The sequence below is a fragment of the Trachinotus anak genome, unplaced genomic scaffold (assembly GCF_046630095.1).
Source record: "Trachinotus anak isolate AG129_WGS33_773 ecotype Australia unplaced genomic scaffold, CSIRO_AGI_Tana_v1 ptg000009l, whole genome shotgun sequence".
Lineage (NCBI taxonomy): Eukaryota > Metazoa > Chordata > Actinopteri > Carangiformes > Carangidae > Trachinotus > Trachinotus anak.
In genome coordinates, this window is record NW_027273860.1 from 11,064,709 (window position 1) to 11,084,078 (window position 19,370).

Here is a 19,370-nt window from a genome sequence, read left to right on the forward strand (position 1 = left end):
GTTGTGTGAAAAGTGAACTAATGTTATGTGGAGTAAAACACAAGAAAGTGTAACACAATCTATTGCTTATTGTTGTCAAGTGCTGGTTCCCCTGACAGAATTACATTACAAGTAATTGAGTAACAACAAGGATGTCTTTAGGTTTTATAGTGTGATATGTCTGATTCAAAATTAGTTAAAATTCTTAAATGAAAAACGTTAAAATCAATTTAAAAAGAAACAACTGAGCAAAGAAAATATTTGGAGTGTTTCATGTTTTCATTTTCATCAGTGTTGGAGAGTTACCAAAGACAAACAGTGAATATCGATTTCAGTGAGGGATGAAAATATGCAAATACAACACACCATTCAAATGAGGTACAACTTGTGAGGCTGGCTTAGATACAGTTGTACAGGGAAATGCTGTTATTGTGCAACACTTTACCTAGAAGTTACTGTGACTCTGTGTTAAAGCTAGACAACTGAATAACAGCCACTGCTAAATGCTAACTATTGTTTAGTTTACTGCTGCTACGGCATTTCGCTAAAAGGCTGCTAAAGTGTAGCTAAAATACTGTTAAAGCATTTATATAAATAGCATTTTGTTGAACATGTAGTTAAAATACAAAGCTACAATAACCACCTAGCATTAGCCACCATGGACAACTGGTCACCAGACTTTGTAGCAGCTAAACCTCTCAGTGTACTGAATTGAGCAAGGTGTGTTTTATTACTTAGAATTAAACTTTTGATTTTTAACAGGAGGAATGTGTTATTTGTTCTGCCAAAAGTTTGAAGTCTTGCTTTAAAGATTAGAGTTTGACCATTTGTGAAATAAAAAGTTAAATTTTGTCTCACTGATGCCGATCTTTTTTTTTTTTTTTTCAACTGAAGTGTTGCCAAGGTTAAATCTGTAACAAATTATCTGATCCCATCTGTCCTTTACAGGCTTAATCATCCCAGACCCTTAAATGCATGTTGGGCCTTGTGGTTAGGTGAGTTACAATGTGTAAAAATTAAACGCATTAAGACGGTGTCAATTACAGAAACCTCAACATTGCCATTAGCATTGAACAGACACACCACCATTTTGATCTTTGACACCGTACACGCCCTGATATTTACCTGCGCTCATATTGGAAAGTCAGTCGCAAACCTAAAAAATATCTCGGGGCATCGAACAAGCCGCCTGAGAAACCACTAACAAGTCTGCTTCCTTCCGAAACACCATCCCCCGCTCAGTAAAAGTCTCCGAGCCATGCCAGCGAACATTAAGACATAAAGATGTGATAACTAATATAGTCTTGGCTACCTCAGTGTGCCCTGCAGCCACAAGCCTATTGTTGCCGTGCTCTTTTGAAGCCTGGGAGAAAAATCAAAGTGTTGGAGGCTGACAGAGCTTTGAACAATTAGATTTTGGCTCAGTGACAGGAAAACCTTAGACAACAGGAGAAAGAGATGGAGTGAAAAAAGAGGCCGACAGATCATGTGTGTATGTGTGTGTGTGTGCGTGCGTGTGTGGACTTCAGATATTATTGTGCTGAAGCACGACAGTTTGACAACGAAGCCTCCATCGTACAGGAAGGAGCAGGCCACTCACAAGCCCTGGAACATGAGTGAACTGCAGCAGATAATATGGACACAAACCCACATCCATATAGACATGCTCAGGAATGTGCATCAGTCTGAAAAACTGTATTACAAGATGGACTCAGCCTCTGTGTATTGAACAGAAGGGGAGACAAGGCCGGGGTTGATGCCAGAAAACCTCCAATCATCCCATTTCCAATAGGAATGAGCCTGTCAAATTGTTGTCCTCTATCTGACAGACAGAGTGAGAGAGGAAGAGAGAGAATGGCAGAGGAACAACGTCTGGTCTAGCTACAGCCTGTGCTGCTCCCCGGTTCCCAGCCAATGCAGGAAATGAAGAAATAGGATAACATCAAAATATGTAAGCCCTATCATCCTGAGCACACCTTTCCAAAGGCCACAGACAAGCCAACATAGGATTTAGGAGATTAACCTTTGGCCAAATGAAACAATTCTATGGAGTTTATGAAGAAATGAGTTTTAACAATGAGCAAAAACCTTCTGATGACTTCAGTAAAATAAGCCAGAAGTCCTCTAATATTTCTCTAAAAAGAGATTACGAAGTGATAATCAAACAATCAAACCGAAGAAGAACAAACACTAATCACTGTTTTCAATGGTCTCGACAATGTGCTTCACTGGCACTGATGAGGTGAAGAGAACGATGCATACAGGGTCATACTAGAGGGTTCTACTGAAGTAGATTCAGATGAAGACACCAATTTATATCACTGTCTTATAAAACTATTAAAAATTTAAAAAACATCAGTGAACCACATGTCAGGCAGAGTGACATCCTTCTCCGTTACAATAAACTTGGGCACTGTAGTTTCTTTTGAGTTGACATACACCCTCCTGGTGCAGCAACACACTGGTGTATCAATTGTGTATTAATCCACGTCTGAAAATAGTCCTCAGCAAATGGAAACTTACTCCTCTGTGATGTTTACTGAAAACTTCAGTGCCTAGCCGTTTTAGGAAATTACTGAGCCTAAAAAAACAAACTATATAGCTGTAAACTGTTTTTATAGATTTACATCGTAAGTAGGAATGAAAGGGCTTGGGACTGAGTGTCACAGATGGGGTAGAGAAGTCAGTAAGTCAGTATGAGAGATGGTGGGTGGGTGGCTGAGATGTGGCATAAATACATAACATGAGCAAAAACTGTGAGAAGAGGAGGCTTGCATGCGATGGCGTTGGAGCAGGTGGGGCTGTTTCCCTCCTGGTGGGCAGTGATTACTGTTGGCTGAGGTCCACCCTGCCTGCAGCTAGCAAAACATTATCTATGGCTCAGTAAATTCCCTTTTATTTGATTTGATCTTTTTTCAGGTTGAGATTTTCTGCGGTTCCGTGACAGACGCCCATAACGCATGCACAGATGGAAGCCTAAAAGTTTAAAACATGCCTTCATAAATCCCGCTATAGTTTATAAGTTTGCGTGTAGTGTGTGATGTTGTGGAGGGGAAAGTACATTTGTAAAGTGTAAACATACGTGTCACAGTGTAGATCATCTGTGTTATAATCAGGGGAGCAAAACCCAGGCCCCTGATTAATTTACTGCGGGTGAACAAACACACACACTGCTCACTGGCTGAATATTATTAGTCAGTCTTTGACATATGCAAACACACACAGACACACACACACATATTTATTATGGTTAATACATGTTTTTTTTTTCTCACTCTAGCCTGACTATTAATTTTTAAACAGCAGTGTCCTAAATCTCTTTGAACAGTACTTGTGAAAAGGATGAGTATTTTTCTTTTTTATTACAGGTCTTTATAAGCTGTGGATGTTTATGGGATACACCCTGAAAGGGTAAAAAGAAAAAAAAAACTCGCACATGGCTATCAGCTGGTTTCATTCCTCTCTTCTTTCTCCTTTCCGTTATTCTCTTCATTGAGACGTGGGGAGCTCATAAAGAAGCTGAGAGAGAGCGAGAGAGGATCCGGGTGATGTAATTTGCTCTTAGCGTCAGTGAGGAGCAGTCCGGTGATTTAGCAGGAGTGTGCTGAAGACATGACAGAGACTAATTGCTTTCATTAATCACGTTTTGCAGGGCCCATTCCGAGGTAAACTAATTGAAATCCTCTTACCTGTCAGGGCGCCAACCATTGTGCGCCTGGCAGGAGTCACGCAGGGAGGAGGAGGTGGTGGGGGGAGTAAAGGTGCAGGGAGAGAGTGCAGGAGAGGGAACAGGCAGGAAATGAAGCTTTAACTACAAATAAACCATGTCTTTGTCTAGACAAATCTCTTTTCAAGCCGTAATGCTCTCTGAAATGTGTTAATGTCATGTAAAGTCTTTCAGGGGGCTGCGAAGCTGAGGAGAAGCCAGGCGCAAATGTGGCTTGGGAAGAAAGGCTCTTTTCCAGCATAAAATACCAAATCAAATTATTCCCCTGGCCCAGCTGCCAGTGGCGTCGGAGAGAGAGGCTTTAGGCCTTAATACCTTTGTGTGTGACAGGGGCCATTACTGAGGCCCCTTTATGGTGGAACACAACAGAGACATCAGCACTGGCCTCTGCAGACAGATGGAGGGAAAGACGGATAGAGTCAGACGGACAGTGTAGAGATAGAGGAGAGCTGATTCCCTGAAAAGCATGTGAAGTACAAAGTAGTCCTATAGTCAGATGGAGCAGTTGCCTCTCACTCACTGGAATAACAGATGATCTAGAAGGTATGATTTTTCCATCTTTTATCATTTTTCCCTGTCTGAAGTCTTCACAAAAATCTTCTCATAATTTTTATTAGAATTTTTGTTTTTTTCTATTTGTCTGTGTCATGTGTGAAATGACGGTGGCATCAACACACATTATTTTGTGATTATCAAATGAGTCATAGGTTTTACGGTTACAGTGCACAGCCTTTTTTCAGAACATCAAAAGCTAACCAATCATATGACCTGGGTGCCTAAGTCAGACAAACCTGTCCACCTCACATATATTTTACCTCACTGTCAATCAACGGGGGTTTGGATTTACAGAAGCGTTCGCACCTGCATATAAGCGCACACACACACACACACACACACACACACACACACACACACACACACACACACACACACACCTCCTTGGCAGTGGTATTCAGGAGTTGCATAGAGGACAAATCCAAAAGTGATTGCCGTGTGAAAGGCCCTCCTCCTGCCTTGAGAGCGCGTCTCCAGTTACGAGGTCACAGACAATTAGAGAGAGAGGATCAGACAGCCCCACTGTTGTCATGGTGCTACAGAGTGACTCTCTCTCTCTACACACACACACATGCACACACTTATACACACACATACACACAAATAAGTTCACTGGTATATTACATGAAACACGTACACACATTCCCCCGCATTGATCTTTAATCACATACAAAGCGCTAAGATTCATGTATGCACTGCTGTAAACACTTGCACACACATGCATGTACACACACAAACACACACACACACACACACACACACACATACATATATACATACATTCATAAAGGCAGCCCATTGCCTGGGACTGCTGTCAGCTAACACCTTGCACTTCCTCTTCCCACCCCCGCTCCCTCCATCTCAGACAAACACTGCCTCAGGCTTCGAGAGCAGACATTTTTTCAAGAGGTGAAAATGTAATTTAAGGTTCAGGAATGAATTTATTTGCCAAAAAAATATTATCTGTTGATCTGCAGGGTATTCACTGCTTCCTGAACACCTCTTGTCACTGCGCTGCCTTTCCCTTGTGGTGCAGCAAAGGAGGAGACGGGCCTGCAGGGACACGAGCCGACTCCAGATCTTATCGCCGCTACCATCCCGTATTAGGTTTCATTCATTTTTTAATTTAGCATACTGGGAGACAAGTCAGCATTCACAATGAAGCCTTTATGATCTGTGTCAACTGAGTGCCAAGGACGAGTTTTTCCTCATATGTAACCTATGTGTGATGTCTAAAGTAGTGAAATTTAGTTATGCACATGTTAACTCACAATATTTGCTTATTCCCATAGACTTCCTTCCTAAACTATTACCTTGTGTGACTTAGGCAGTCCTCTCTAGCGTGGAGCTGCATGTGATCATGATGCTGCCTATTTGACCCCCTGCACCACTGATGAGAATGCCCATTGCTGGGGTGATTCGATGAAGGACAGAACTGACCTTCCAAAAGTTCACAGGCTACATTTTAGAAAGACACCCAGGACTTAGCATGCAGTTACAATCGTACATGTAATAAATGAAGCTGACTATAGCCCACTGACATAACACACTGAACATGTCAAATTAAAGAGTCAATTAGAGAAATAAGACTGTCTGATAACATTACTAATTTGACAAATCTGCACGTTAGTACATTGTCCATCCCACTCCCATGCATAAAAACACACTGGTGAAGACAAAAGAACAGTTAAGGTTGCTCATCCGAACAGTGAAGAAACACAGTTTGAAACAAAATAGCAGGAAAACACAAGGAAGACCTGTTTTGTTGGTTGGATTTTTTGTTTGTTAGTTTCTTTCAAGATGTAAACAGGTAAATACACATATTCCCTTTGTGATGACATGTAGAGCTATAGTGAGATGATGTGAAACCAGAACATCCAGGTTCTGTTCCAGACATAAGAAAACCTCACTCAACATCGAACTGACATTTATAACTCCACTAAAATTACAGCGTTTGAACAGAGCCTTTCTCAGTGGCATTTCATGTAGCTCACTTCATATAGTCAGATAAGTACAATAGTTTTTTGAAAAAGGATCTGATAATGTTGTTCATTCAATATTTACATTTTTTATCAGCCCTTAACAAACACCATTTCCCATAAGCCCTGGACTAAATGTCAAGGCTAGTCAGTTAGCTCAGGCCATAGGGCTCAGATATTCTGTTTGTAAAAACCAAAAAGCCCTCCAACCTGAATGATCATATAGGTCATTTGTTCCTACCCTTTGTGTCTCCTGAAGTAGTGCCCCTACAGCACCAGCTTACCGGCCCTTTGTTGTCATGGTTACAATAATAAACACGGTTAAGCTTATGGAACAGTACAGTTTGGTTAGGTTTAGGTACAAAAACAACTTGGTAAGATTTAGGGAAAGATCGGGTTAAAATAAGCACTTTGTTCAGGCTTGAGGACTGTTGTCATGGTTACAATGATACACACACACACACACAGGGTTGTGGAGCGGTCATGTGTTTTGTCGACCCATTGCGACTAACGTGGACTTTGTTGGTCTATATGCTACATCCCTTGACGTCCTCCTTTGATCCCATCATAACTGCTATAGTATTATATATAGAAGTTGTCTAACAGTAAAATGTGTCTATGCATGGTAATAAACTGTTTACACAGATGATCTATGAGCTGGTTTTTTTTTACAGGAGGACAGTCATGGAGATATCCAAAGCTTTACAGACCTGCTGTGCCTAGAAACAGCTGCTAAGCTGTGATTAGACAACCACAGTGATCCATACATGCAATACTCCTCTGAACTCTTTCTCATTCTCCCATGCTAACCTCATTCTCCCATGCTAACCTTTCCAGTCGAACAGTAATAGGCCTAGCAGCTTTTTGTCAGGAATAATATCCTGCTAGTATGCTAAGTGCTGAGGTGAATTGGCTGTGTGGCTAAACAGTCCTGAGCAGCTCGTGCACTAACTGAAACCAACATAGTGAACTCTGTCAATGCTCTAATTCTCTGGGCTGGTGATTCAGGGGAAGAATCATGAATTATGGATTGAGGTTTAAACACCCCCGTCTCCATTTTATTCGGCCTATGGGATGCAGGCCTTTAGATTATGCACAGCAAACTTTCATAGCTGAGCTGAGTGATGACTGCTGTTGGCTGAGGTCTACCTCAAAGCTTCATCTTTGATTTGAACGAGGGCTCATATGACTGCACAGTTGCATATTCAACCTCAGATGTGGGGAGAAGAGCAGTGGGACAGGCCAGTGTCAGTGGCATACTGTACAACATGCCTATTCAGGGGCGAGGTATGAGCGATCAGAGGGGAGAGAGTGAGCAGGGGGCGGTGTAGAATAGAGGGCATAGCAGGGGGTGAATGTTGGGTATGTGTGTTGGGGGGCAGCTGGGGGCACAGGGGAAGGGGAATGGGTGAGGTGTAGGGATGGAGGGGAGGGGGGGGTGAGCCTTGGTTTCCTGTTCCCCAAATTCCCAGCTCCTGTCTGCGGAGCAGGTACACAAAGCCTCCCTTGAAGGTTTTGGAGAGGGGCGGCAGGATGAAACGCAGCCACTGATGGTTAACAGATCTGTCCCCCTGGACGCCCCCCACCCCCCCACTGCCTTGCCTTCTTTCCCCTCCCGCACTGCTAGCCAGCGCAGCGTTTGTTTACACTCTCCCAAGCCTTTTTAGCATTTTCTGGCCAGGCAGGGAGACTTGGCGGGGCTCCACGCTGCTGATTGCCATATTCCCAGACCAGAAATGTCACTTACCACTTTGCTCTCCTTCATCCGCCAGTTAAACCCTTTGTAATCCCCCAGAAGAGCGGAGTCACCCAGGATATAGAATATTTTCTCCTGTACCAGTGGCTCCTTGCCCCGCGCTGCCCCTCCATCCCCTCGGTGTCCCCTGCCCAGATAGAGCCAGAGCACAGAAACCATTTCAGCCAACTGGAACGAGACATTAACATTCCTGCTGGGGCAGTGTGGGCTCGAGAGAGAGAGAGAGTTAGACCAAAGAGAAGCTACCAAGAGAGCAAGAGAAATGCGGCATGAAACAACTCTCATGTGGCTCTTTGTCTTTTACAAGATGAGCGTCCCTCTTGCTTCCTATATTTTATGAAAAGACATATTTTCTTACATGGTAACAAGGAATACAAATAGTTTTAGTTTTAAGTTTGAGATTTCTGTCACTGTAATGCAGTGGAGGTAAATGGAATTCCAGTTGTGCAGTTCACAGTTTTAAAAATACATTTCAAAATCTCAACAGCAACATGTCTGATTTACTGTGGATAATCCACACACCTCACTGAGAAATGGTCTCCATGATACCTGTTGATATCATGTTCTTTATATAATTATTATTATTGTCGGTTTGGAAAGAGATGTTGCTGTTCATTTTTTTTTTTAATATAACATTTTCTATGCTCACTCACAACATCTCATTCATTCACATTGTATTAGGGAGCAGACATTTCTGAGGTACAACTGTGGGTAGGAGAGATCAGTGATGGACCAGATACTTGAAAGATGTACTCAGTTACTACTCAGTATTGACATTGCCTTACTAATTATTTATTACTAGTTATCAATGAACAATTAGAGGAAACGATATCAGATTACCAGTTGCAAACTACAAGTTGCTTTTAATGTGTGATTGACATTGTGTGTAATATGTTAAGTTAAAGTAAAGTGCTCTATAAATAAACATGTATTGTTATTATTATTATTATTATTATTATTATTATAAGACATTTCATGGATTTTGGACGTAAAATTGAAGATCTAAAGTGTACTGGTGTTGAAAAAATAGAAATGAGTCATGGTGGTGGTGATACTGAAAAATCCTTATTTAACAGAGAATGCTTCGGGATATGTACTCTTAAAACTTTACACCCTAATGGCCTGAATATAGTCCAGTACTCTTTCTGTAAAAAAAAATGTGTGTGTTGACTTTAGACCTTGGCATCCACAGCTTCACAAACGGCTGGGGTTGCAGATATAACACACATCCTTCTCTCGTTTAAATTTTACAGTAAATTCTAATTCTCAATTGCATTTTGTTCCTTGGGTTTGGTTATAGCTGGATAGAAAAAAACTAACACTCCAATATATTGTATGTGGTCGCAGCTTCAGTCATATAATTAAATGAATTATCTTCGGTGTAGCATTTCAGGACATAAAACGGCAACAGGAAAGAGTTTTCAGGACTAGGAGGAAAAAAAAAAAATCAAATGAGAGGGAACTCACAGCCTACCTTCGAAACAGGGTTCACCTTTCCTTCATTTCTACTTATAGAAAAAATATGAGAGGAGAAAGAAAACATCACCCATGACTTATCGAGCAAAAACAAGCCAAGGTGGGACACGAGGCTGTTTTATTAACCAGATGACATCGAGTTTATTAAACTGGCCGAGAGGCTCCTTCTCCTGCCAGACAAGAGGGAGCTTGGCCCAGGTCCGACACCTCACTGGAGAGAGCTGGCCCAATTAACACCCGAGAGGGAGGTCCACACACGCATGCAGATACAAATTTCATGCAGAACCCACACATGCATGTAAACACCCTGTGCATGCTCACACAGAGCGTACAGGGAGGTCTGAAGGGGCTGCAGGAGCCAAATAAACCCTCAGGGACCTGGTAGCTTACAGCTCTGAGTTAGCTAAGAAGTCATGCACGTGCGTTCTCGCTCACACACTCACAGTTGTAGGGTGGCCTTAGCTTGCCATATAAATCTCTGCCACTCACCTTCAAATGGAGTGGTGTGGTGGGCCAGTAAATATGAGGGAGTTTGTGTGTCTGACCGCAGAGGCAGGTGGAGCTGCGGTGTGGCTGGGCAGACAGTGAGCATCGCTCCAGCTCCGGCCCTGGCAACGCCACTCGCTCTCAAACACTGCAGCCCTGCAGTGGTTATGAGCCGTGGTGAGAGGTTATGTTGAAAGTGTGCCTTTGTTGCTGAGTTTGCTCAGTGAGTGAACTTTCTGCTAAAGAAAGTGGTTTGAAAAAAAAAAATAGAAAGAAAAACTGCTGCAATCAGACTGACAGAGGCTAAATGACTGGCAGAGTTCAGTTTCAACATGTTTTTTCTTTATGATATTTAATCAAGAATGCATTGCAGCAACTACTTCTGGGCCAGTGTAGTGCAGATACATGATGAGAGGCTTCTACAAAGACGAACACTTTATCTCTCAATGCTTTATTGAAACAGTATGGACTCTGTCAAAACCACGACGTCTGGTACAACTACACATAATTTTCAATTCTGGATTCCGGAAGACCCTAATACAATACAACACAAATACAGTGTGGGTACCTTAATGTGTCTGTGTACATAACTAACCCTCTCTGACCTCTATGTGACACAACCCACTCTGAAAGACCAATCAGACTCAAACTCTCCACCAACATGCATTAACAGCATTGTCACAGTCTAGACTCACTTGGGAATGCCTCGTTTGTGTGGGACATGCATGGCTGTGGAAGCCTGGCCCCTTCCGAGTTGACACTCCTGGCTGGGATCCCTGGCATCCACAGCTTCCTGATTACCAGCTGTCCTTGCCCCATTCTGCCTGTCAAATCCCAGTAACTGAGAAATAAACAAACAGTAAACAAAGGGCCTAGTTTAGCACCATCACCAGCCACAGCATGACAACAGGTTTGTCACTCTCACTGCCTGCCGGGGCTAAAACTTAGCCTTGCACTCTGGAGAGCCTTTCTTTATCTGAAAACCACTGGAGGAGGAGGAGGAGCTGCAATCAGTGACAGTGGGTTTGTCAGTCCTGCCTCAAGACAAACAACATCAGCCAAACCAAGAATAAAGAAATACAGACTGAAACAATCTAACAGCATGTTGTTCTGGTTCTTAGATTGAGCAGAAACTCCTTGCAGCCCTGCTGAAGATGGAGGCTTTGTGTTTAATCCCCCCCCCCTCCCTCTCTTTCTTATTGTCTCAGTCTGTGGACATCTGCTCGCTACAGAGACAAATTCCCCTAACTTGAGACACACTAGCCACCAAGAGGAGAACGCGGGCCTATTAATAGGCTTCCTGCTCGTAAAAGAGATGTGGCAGATCAGGTTTTTTGGGGGGAGTTTGATATGCATGTAATACAATATTAGTTCAATTGTGATGCACCGTCAGAGGCCGCCTCTATGGAAATCTGCATGAAATCACTGTCTGGGCAAAGTCGTAAATCACCTATGGAGTTGTTTATTATTGCAGTACAGTTTTATGGAGGGCGGGCGCTTTGCTGGGACGTCCCGGAGAGGAATGCCCAACAGAGGACCTGTAAGGTAATGGCCCCTTTATTTCCAAGAGGGGGTTGATGGGAGTTCAGTGAATATCAGGCCTCTCGAGAGTAACATGGTAACTGTAAAGCCTGATTAAAGCACAGGGACACTTACGTCCAACAAATGCAAGTGCATGACATGTTCACTAAGCAGCCACCTGAAGCACAACACGTGTAAGGATGATAGAAATCAAAGTTCTGGCAGGCATTGTGGAGGCATTGTGGAGTCAGGGACTTGACACAAGCCAAACAGACACAATCTAGCTCTTATTTTTATTCCCGTCTGTTTTGTACGAGCAGCCAGTGCGGCTGGCCAACATGCCACAACACCCACTTTTTCTTTGACAAAATGTCTGGTCTGGTTGTGTCTGACTTTTTCCGCCAGGTCTCTAAGCATCGGGAAAACTTATCAAAGAGAACAGACCTTTATTCTGTTGCTGCAGAGAGAGAGAGAGCAGCTCTCCCCTAGAAAGAGAGCCAGTCAGGACCTCAGACGCTACTTTGTCTTTCAGCTGTTTGCAAGTGGGAAAAGCACATTTGGGGTCATTGTTGCTGGTGCATTCCGGTGGTAGCAGCCTGACTTGCTTTGTCCAACCTGGCAGACACACATAACCTGGTCATCACTCCTACTCCATATGAAAGCATAATTGATCTGGATATTAAACGGCTCTAAATAAATTTCCATGCATGCTAAATTCTCCAACGTGGTTTTGGAGGCCGGACACTTTCTTCCCTGTCCAGTGTAGTGTTACATGCTGGACCGTCTTAGCCGTGACCACCTCATAAAATCAGCCTCATAAATATTTTTCATGTTATTTAAACAAACGTAGCTCTCTATGACTTGGAGTGGTTTGATATATGTAAATTATGCATGGAGGCTCCTGCAGACATGGACCATAGGGCCAGAACTATTACAAATGTTGGGCTGAGCACTGGCTTGGCTTCAGGAGCCTCAAGAATGTATGACGCATGTTGAGGCAATGAAGAAAATCTACCAATGTCTCATGGGAATTATGAAAAATATCCAATTAATAGAAACCAAAAATATTCAAATACATTAATTTAAAAAGCTATTCCATTAGCTATTCCAAACAAAAGTCACTATAATATACTGTAATTCAGAAAAAAAAGCATTTTATAGCAGCTATTATCTGGATTTAAAGGATGTGATTAGCATGTGGGTGCTGTTTGGTTTAGACTTTTGACATCAGTATCAGTCTCTGGATACTGGTGGAAGAAAGTAATTTGAGTCCAGTAAATAATAATACACAATGGAAAGAAATAAAAAAAAAGTTGAATCAAGCTGTGTTCACAGACAAAAATGATTTTTAATACCAGTGTTAAATTGTGTTATCTTTTAAGTTGTAGTTTTGAATTAAAAATTAAACAGAACAACATGTAACAGTTCACAAATCAGTTTTATTAATTTAAACACAATCAAATAATAATGTCAAAAACATCTGTACACATATTTTGCAGACACAACAATCTTTTGCATTTCACAATGAGGCCCATGTAGTGTAAAGTATTTCCAGTTTGCATTTATGATTGCAACATAATAAAAAAAAAGCGTGCTGTATGAATCTATAAAACATTTCCTCTATTTACCTACCATTACCATGATCTAGCAGCAATACGTAGATACCCCAGAGCATGGGGGAGAAGTTGTTTTGAGTAGATGGGAGGGGTGGGGTGGGGTGGATTGGGTGGGAGGGTGTTAGGGGAGAGAGGGATCCGAATTGAAATGTAAAAGGCCAGCAGTGATCATGTGCAAAGGAGGGAAAAATAAGAAACACAACGAGTCGGTTTCTGTTTAAGAAATTCACAGTCGATAGCACATGTCCTGTATGTTCACAAACCCCTCGAAGTTAGTGGCTTTTCTCTAAATGTTAATTATGGTTTCTCCATCCACAGATGTAGAAGCACTACGGAAAGGGCTTCGTGTATTTCAGCTACATCAAAGAGGGACACAGAATGTACTTTCAAAGTTGAAATAAAAACACTACATCATACAAAATTACGCTCGCTGTACAAGAGTTGTTATAGCACTTGTATAAAAGATAATAAAACCTACTCAAGCCTGCTTTTTTTAAATATCAGATTTATTCAAATTTGTTGTTAAAATGGCTCTCAGGAGGCAGGAACCTGCCATATGCCAAAATCCTTATCAGAATTAAGTTTGCTTCCAAATATATGGGGTCAGTGCTGCAAGCTGGTGAAATGCCGTAAGGACACAAGTTATGAGCTACCTTTCTGAATAACTAAAAAAAAAAAAAAAAGAAACAAATACCTCTTTCCCTTTGAAATGAGTCTACGAAGGACTTGCAATAGAGGAGACCTGTTATGCTATATAAAGATGTGAATGAAGTTTCCTGTAAGGACGAGAAACATCACAGAATCAGATGAAGGGTCATTGACACTTGACATCCATGCTTTTGGTCTTGACAAAACGATTTATCACAAAATCCCATTAACTACATATTTGTTTACTGAACAAAACTTGAACACATCAACACTTTCAGGCGTCGCACAAGCTTATGCGCGATGGGATGCCTTTTTTTTTTTTATTTCAATGAAAAAGCATTGCCGCCTTTCAAGAGCACGTACCTAAATGAATATAGGAAGGAATAGTCCAGTGATTACAAACTTACACACACAAAAAAAGATTTCCTCTGTACACGATTGTCTCAGCATTGTAAATAAAGTTTTTTGTAATTTTCTTAAATTATTAGAAAATCCCTTTTTTTGATTCTTCCATAAACGTCTTCCTCTTGCTGTGGTGGAAATCAATAGTACTTTGTAAAAGGCACGAGTCTTTTGTCATCGAGGTACCTTCTCAGTGGCACGGCGCCACTCACAAAGTCTCCGTTCATAAATAAGAAGCACAGGACTCCCAGGCCGACGGTTAACACGGGAGCAGTCGCTTTGTCTGTCTGTCCCACGACGGAGGGGAGAATAAAAAGTAGGTAGACAGATAAGGAACAGAAAGAGACAGGAGGTGAAGAGCAGAGGGGGGACAAGCTAGACGGACGGAGAAATGTCACCACCAGTAGTCGAGGGCCTGTGGTTTACTGTAGCTGAGTTCTGTGGCGAGGCAGGCGAGGCCATCAGTAGCTCTGCTCTTCTCACAGGTGTGAACCCTGACAGAGTCCCGGCACAAACAGGGGGCCGTAAAACACTTTGACAGCTTCAGAAAGCGGCCAATTCACAGTAACCAGGGCAAGCAGCTGCAGCGCCGTAAATTCACCTCTGTCCTTCGCCTCCAGCAAAGAAAAAAAAAAAAAAAGTTTAGGGTTAAGACCAAGTGTGACCGTATGTCAGCACATTAACTGTGTGCTCAGCCTTCTTTTTTCCATTCTCCTCTTCTTTTCTTCCTGTGAAGTAGAAGACAGACGCCAGGCAGCGCAGGGGGGCTTTTTTTAAAAAATCTGAGCTGCAGAGTCTGCGGCAAGCGTGGGACAGGGCTGGAGGGCGAAGGTGAAAGGTTGCAGGGTGTGCTGAGGTGGAGCAGGGTGTAGGATGGTGGTGTAGTGCTACAAGTACTCCAGGTCTAGAGCGTGGTGGAGGGCCATGAGGTCTGAATGGCTGGAGATCCTCCAGAAGGGCATGTTGTGCTGCAGAGGGAAAAAATAAAAATATATTATGCAAACTTTCATTTAAAAACCTACAAAAAAATCTAAATTCTACATAATTTTAGGGCTGAAATAATATAACTGATAAAATAACTGATATGAACTGAAATGACGGAAAATTCTGAGAATGGACAAAATTTTTATTATACATCATAAATTATTTATCAAAGAAAATTAAGAATTCTCAGCGTCCAGCTTCACAGATCTGTTTTATATCACTGTAAATATGCTAATATGTAAATATGCTATAAATAAATATGCTACAAATATCTCAACATCACAATGATGTGACTCTGAGGAACTGTGATGAGCACTGGACACTATTTTCTGACATTTTACCATGAAAAAATACTAAAAATATGAAATTAACATTGAGAATAATCTATTTGCAGCCTTTCTGAACACTTGCAAGAAGCGGGTGGAAGATTTACACTGCAGCTAATTCATTCAGTGGATAAAGTAAAACTGGTTCATTCACCAGGAAAAGCAATCATATCAATAACACAGCCCAACTGCTCTTCTCACTCCCTTGTGCATACATCTATGCGGCCAAATAGCACATCTGCACCTCTAACTAATTTCTCTGTGCAGTTTTATACCATCAAACTAATCCAGTAGCTGTCTTCAGCCTCAACAGGAGTGAACTCCCCACAGTCTCTTTTAAATGTACCTCCTGCCTGTTAGTGTGTGTTTAGGACAGTGCAAATGAGCTGTTGTTTCCAAGCAGAGGACGGGGGAGAAACCTGAGTCGCAGAGAATGAAAGGAGCTTGTCAGGTAGAGTCCTCAGCTCCTCAGTGTGTGGAGACCATTACCCTCCCCTTATCAAAGGTATGGCCTCTCCCAGGCATATGTTCCGCTTAGGAGAGCCTGCACTGACCCTTAAAAAGCTCTTTGCTTTTTGTTTTGTAAATTGTCTTTGCTTTTAAGTTTAAAAGCTGGAGATGTTATCTCTCCTTTCTCTCCCAGGCGATGGCGAATAACTGAAGGCAGAATTGTTTCAGGGATTTTTTTTAGGTGAAGGAATGAGGGCCAGGAGAACTCTCAGACATTTGCTTTTGTAGTTCCACACAGTGTCACGTCTGATATGTGCCTCCTGACGGGTGAAATTGTTGTGTTATTTCACGTCCTCTCTGATGTTGACACAGAAACCTTTTACCGCATGGCGTGTCGTGGGACTCGCACTGCTCAGACAGGGAAAAAAAAAAAAAAAAACGCCTTATCCTTCCATCAATGTCACACTCCAACAACTCAAGACTGAGTAAAAATATTTGCATCTTTTTCCACAATCATCCCTCGAGACCATATTCCCAGGGCGTGTTCGCTTTTCATAATACAAAGCTATTGCTTTACACACTAATCCAGGGTAAAGGTTGCTACCTCTTCCTAATCACTGCCTAATCACTCTTCATCTGTCCTCACACTTCTACTCATTGTTTACTGAGAAACAGGTGAAAAAGGAGCTGGAGGCTTTTCAAAGGGAAACTCCATGTCTTCACCCTGACACCGTAGCTCACCATAACTGTCAGTGAAATATGCTCCTGGGCAGCTGATTAATTTGCTAATGAATATGTTTGCTGTGTGTGGCTTGCATGTGGCATTTGGTTTACATCCAAACTTGGCAGAAACGCTGAATACACAAATTGTGGAGCAAGAGCCAACAGGTAACATGAAAAGGGCGAGTCAGATTCATCTGAACAGATACCGTCATGTTTCCTGAAAGAGTGCGGGAGATGTCAGCTTTGAGCCTTTCTTGATCTGTCTCGTGCCAACAGGCTTGTCATTGCAGTAAATATTCTAATTTCATCAACAATGATTTAAGTCTCCTTTATGAGTGCTCCATTTACGATGTGCCTTCATCATGCCTGAAAGGGCCTGTCTAGCGTTACACATGCAGCATTCACGCTGCTCAGGGCACCGAGCAGGAATATATAATTATGCCATCTCTCCCCTCCCCTGCTCTGTAAACCTGAGATGGCGGAGGAAGAGCGCTGATTACACACCACGGACTTTCTCTCTTGTACTTGGATGCACTATAAGAGGATAAACACATAAAAGTAAAGGAAGACTGTTGAGGAGGAGAGCTGGAGCACTGATTCCTTTCTTTGGAGAGGTATGGCAGGTATGTTTTGTGCTCATAATGAACTCTCCACCTTACGGAAAGTAATCACAATTCCAAACATTATCTTTTCTCCTCGCCCAATCTGCTTCAGATAAATGTTTTCACCAGATGACACCACTGCAGTATGTCTTTAATATCTATTATTTCAAGACCTCTCACCTTTTTCGAGCCTTGCTCCTCTTCCACACCATCTCCAACAACAATGTAAACAACTTTCCTCCCAAACCTTTGAATTACTCTCTCAAAGCAGCTCTCCTTTCCTGTGGAGGAGTCGACAGAGGGATGTTAGTGGAGTGTTGCATGGATGCAAACAGATACACAGTTACACACACACATTTGCAAAAACTGAAAACCATCAAGTTGATTCAGAGGCACAGGGTGACAAGAGCTCCCTTTAAAAACACCACACGTACAAAATAGGGCCGAGTGTAAACACTTTGAGCTCAGCAAGGAGATGTGATAAGATCAGCCTTCAGATAAAAACAATCTGAAAACCATTAACTCACTCCTCCTCCTCAAACACGGGACAAATGGACTTAAATCAGCTAAAGCAGAATGCTACAGGATCTGGTTAGGAGGGCCAGTGCGCTTAATGCACTGAGGAACCCTGAGCTGCACTCTGCTCCAGCTCTGTGCTGATGGGCCTGAAAATGGCGCAGGAGTGAAGCTTAATGTTTATTTTGCATTTGAAACACTGAAGAAGGGGAAGGACTGGAGGAAAAGGGGGGAGATGGGGGTAAAGGAGGAGGAGGAGAAGGGTGGGGGGGGGTGGTTTTGTTGCTGTGGAATGACATAAATGTGCAGAAGTGGTTTCATATGCAGAGACTGAGCAGGAGAGGCCTGGGGAGGCCCAGTACAGGCCCAGCTCCAGAAAAATAATCCCAGGCTGATTAGGCTGATTCCTTCACAGAAGAACATCAACCCTCTCCGGTGACTGAATCTCCCACCCCGTCCACGCCTCAGCCCTGTCACTGAAGTAGCATGTGTGTCTTAACTGTTTACACTCACACTGCTACAATAATAAGCGTTCATGTCCCAAAGTGATAGATTGATGATGGAGAAGAAACATTACAGAATACATGAGGAGAACTCAAATCACACACTTCAGAATATTTACCTATTTTGGTTGCACTATAAATATTCTCGATAGGAAAGACTATTCCCAAGCCATAGAGCAAGACTTTAGCCAGGGCAGGGATGAGCTGTGTGGTGGTCACCAGGATATTCACACAGTTTGACCTGGATTAGAAGAACAGAGGAGGAGAGAAAAGGGACAGCAACATTTTAAATCACAGTGGTAGGACAAATAAAAAACAATGTGCTGAAAAAAAAGACAAACTAATGTATAAATTGTTTAAAACATGTTCTCAGAGTCGGATCTCTTAGCGCTCTTAGGACAAAGCCTGTCTGAAAGACAAATTCAGAACATTGGTGTTTCTTTAATAGCTTGGGAGTATGGAGTTGACTTACTTACACCACATGCAAGTTTATATATGTGCGGTATGGGACTGGGTACAATTTTCCTCGCTGGAGTCCTACCTTGAGTGGATTAATGTTAGTGCTTTCAGTGCCAGTGTTAACCAGGAGTCCGTCAAGGCTTCAATTTCTGCTCGCAATTGCAACCAGGCTTCCCTTTTGGCTGGGCCCAGCAGACCTGAAACGTAGGGTAACATTGTTTGGGTTGGACCAGCCCTCTGAATACCACTGAAATTTTCAAAATTTACCCTGACCAAGTGGTGTGGCATGTGTGCTTTTAGAACACACACGTGAACATGCACAGACACTCACACAAAAGCCCACACAACAAGGGCACGTTACATCTGCAAACTCATTTCTACTCAACAGATTGGTACAGAACAGCGCTGCTTGTTAGGGATTACCTCCGACGTTATTTTTGTAGGTGGTGTAGATTTCTTTTACTCGTCTGTAGCGGAAGGCCAGTTTTCTCATCCAGTCCACGCCTCCCCGCACGCCTGTGGCCAGACATAGGTTGGCACTGGTCGCTGCTGCGTGGAAACCATCAGCGCTGAAGTTATACGTACTGAGATTAAGACAAAGACAGGATCTGTTAGGGCAAGCTGCTGCATCACTGATGGTAGCAAAGCATATAGCACATTTA

General features: G+C 42.5%; 1 protein-coding gene and 1 long non-coding RNA gene across 18 annotated transcripts in view; both read right to left on the bottom strand.

The window, feature by feature from the left end:
* LOC139625379 (uncharacterized) overlaps positions 1 to 6,844 on the bottom strand; it is a 40,793-nt gene extending 33,949 nt beyond the window's left edge. Inside the window, exon 1 of the long non-coding RNA XR_011691877.1 lies at positions 6,482 to 6,844. This is a non-coding gene — a long non-coding RNA (uncharacterized lncRNA). The remainder of the gene's footprint in view (positions 1 to 6,481) is intronic.
* A 6,054-nt stretch (positions 6,845 to 12,898) lies between these two features.
* Positions 12,899 to 19,370, bottom strand: part of eya1 (EYA transcriptional coactivator and phosphatase 1) — a 63,257-nt gene continuing 56,785 nt past the window's right edge. For all 17 annotated transcript variants that reach the window (XM_071485308.1, XM_071485312.1, XM_071485300.1 and 14 more), the window contains 5 exons: positions 19,132 to 19,292; positions 18,791 to 18,905; positions 18,369 to 18,490; positions 17,411 to 17,511; positions 12,899 to 15,113 (listed from right to left, as the gene is read on the bottom strand). In XM_071485308.1, coding sequence (XP_071341409.1) covers positions 15,033 to 15,113; positions 17,411 to 17,511; positions 18,369 to 18,490; positions 18,791 to 18,905; positions 19,132 to 19,292 — 580 coding nt within the window. In that variant the 3' untranslated portion in view covers positions 12,899 to 15,032. The remainder of the gene's footprint in view (positions 15,114 to 17,410; positions 17,512 to 18,368; positions 18,491 to 18,790; positions 18,906 to 19,131; positions 19,293 to 19,370) is intronic.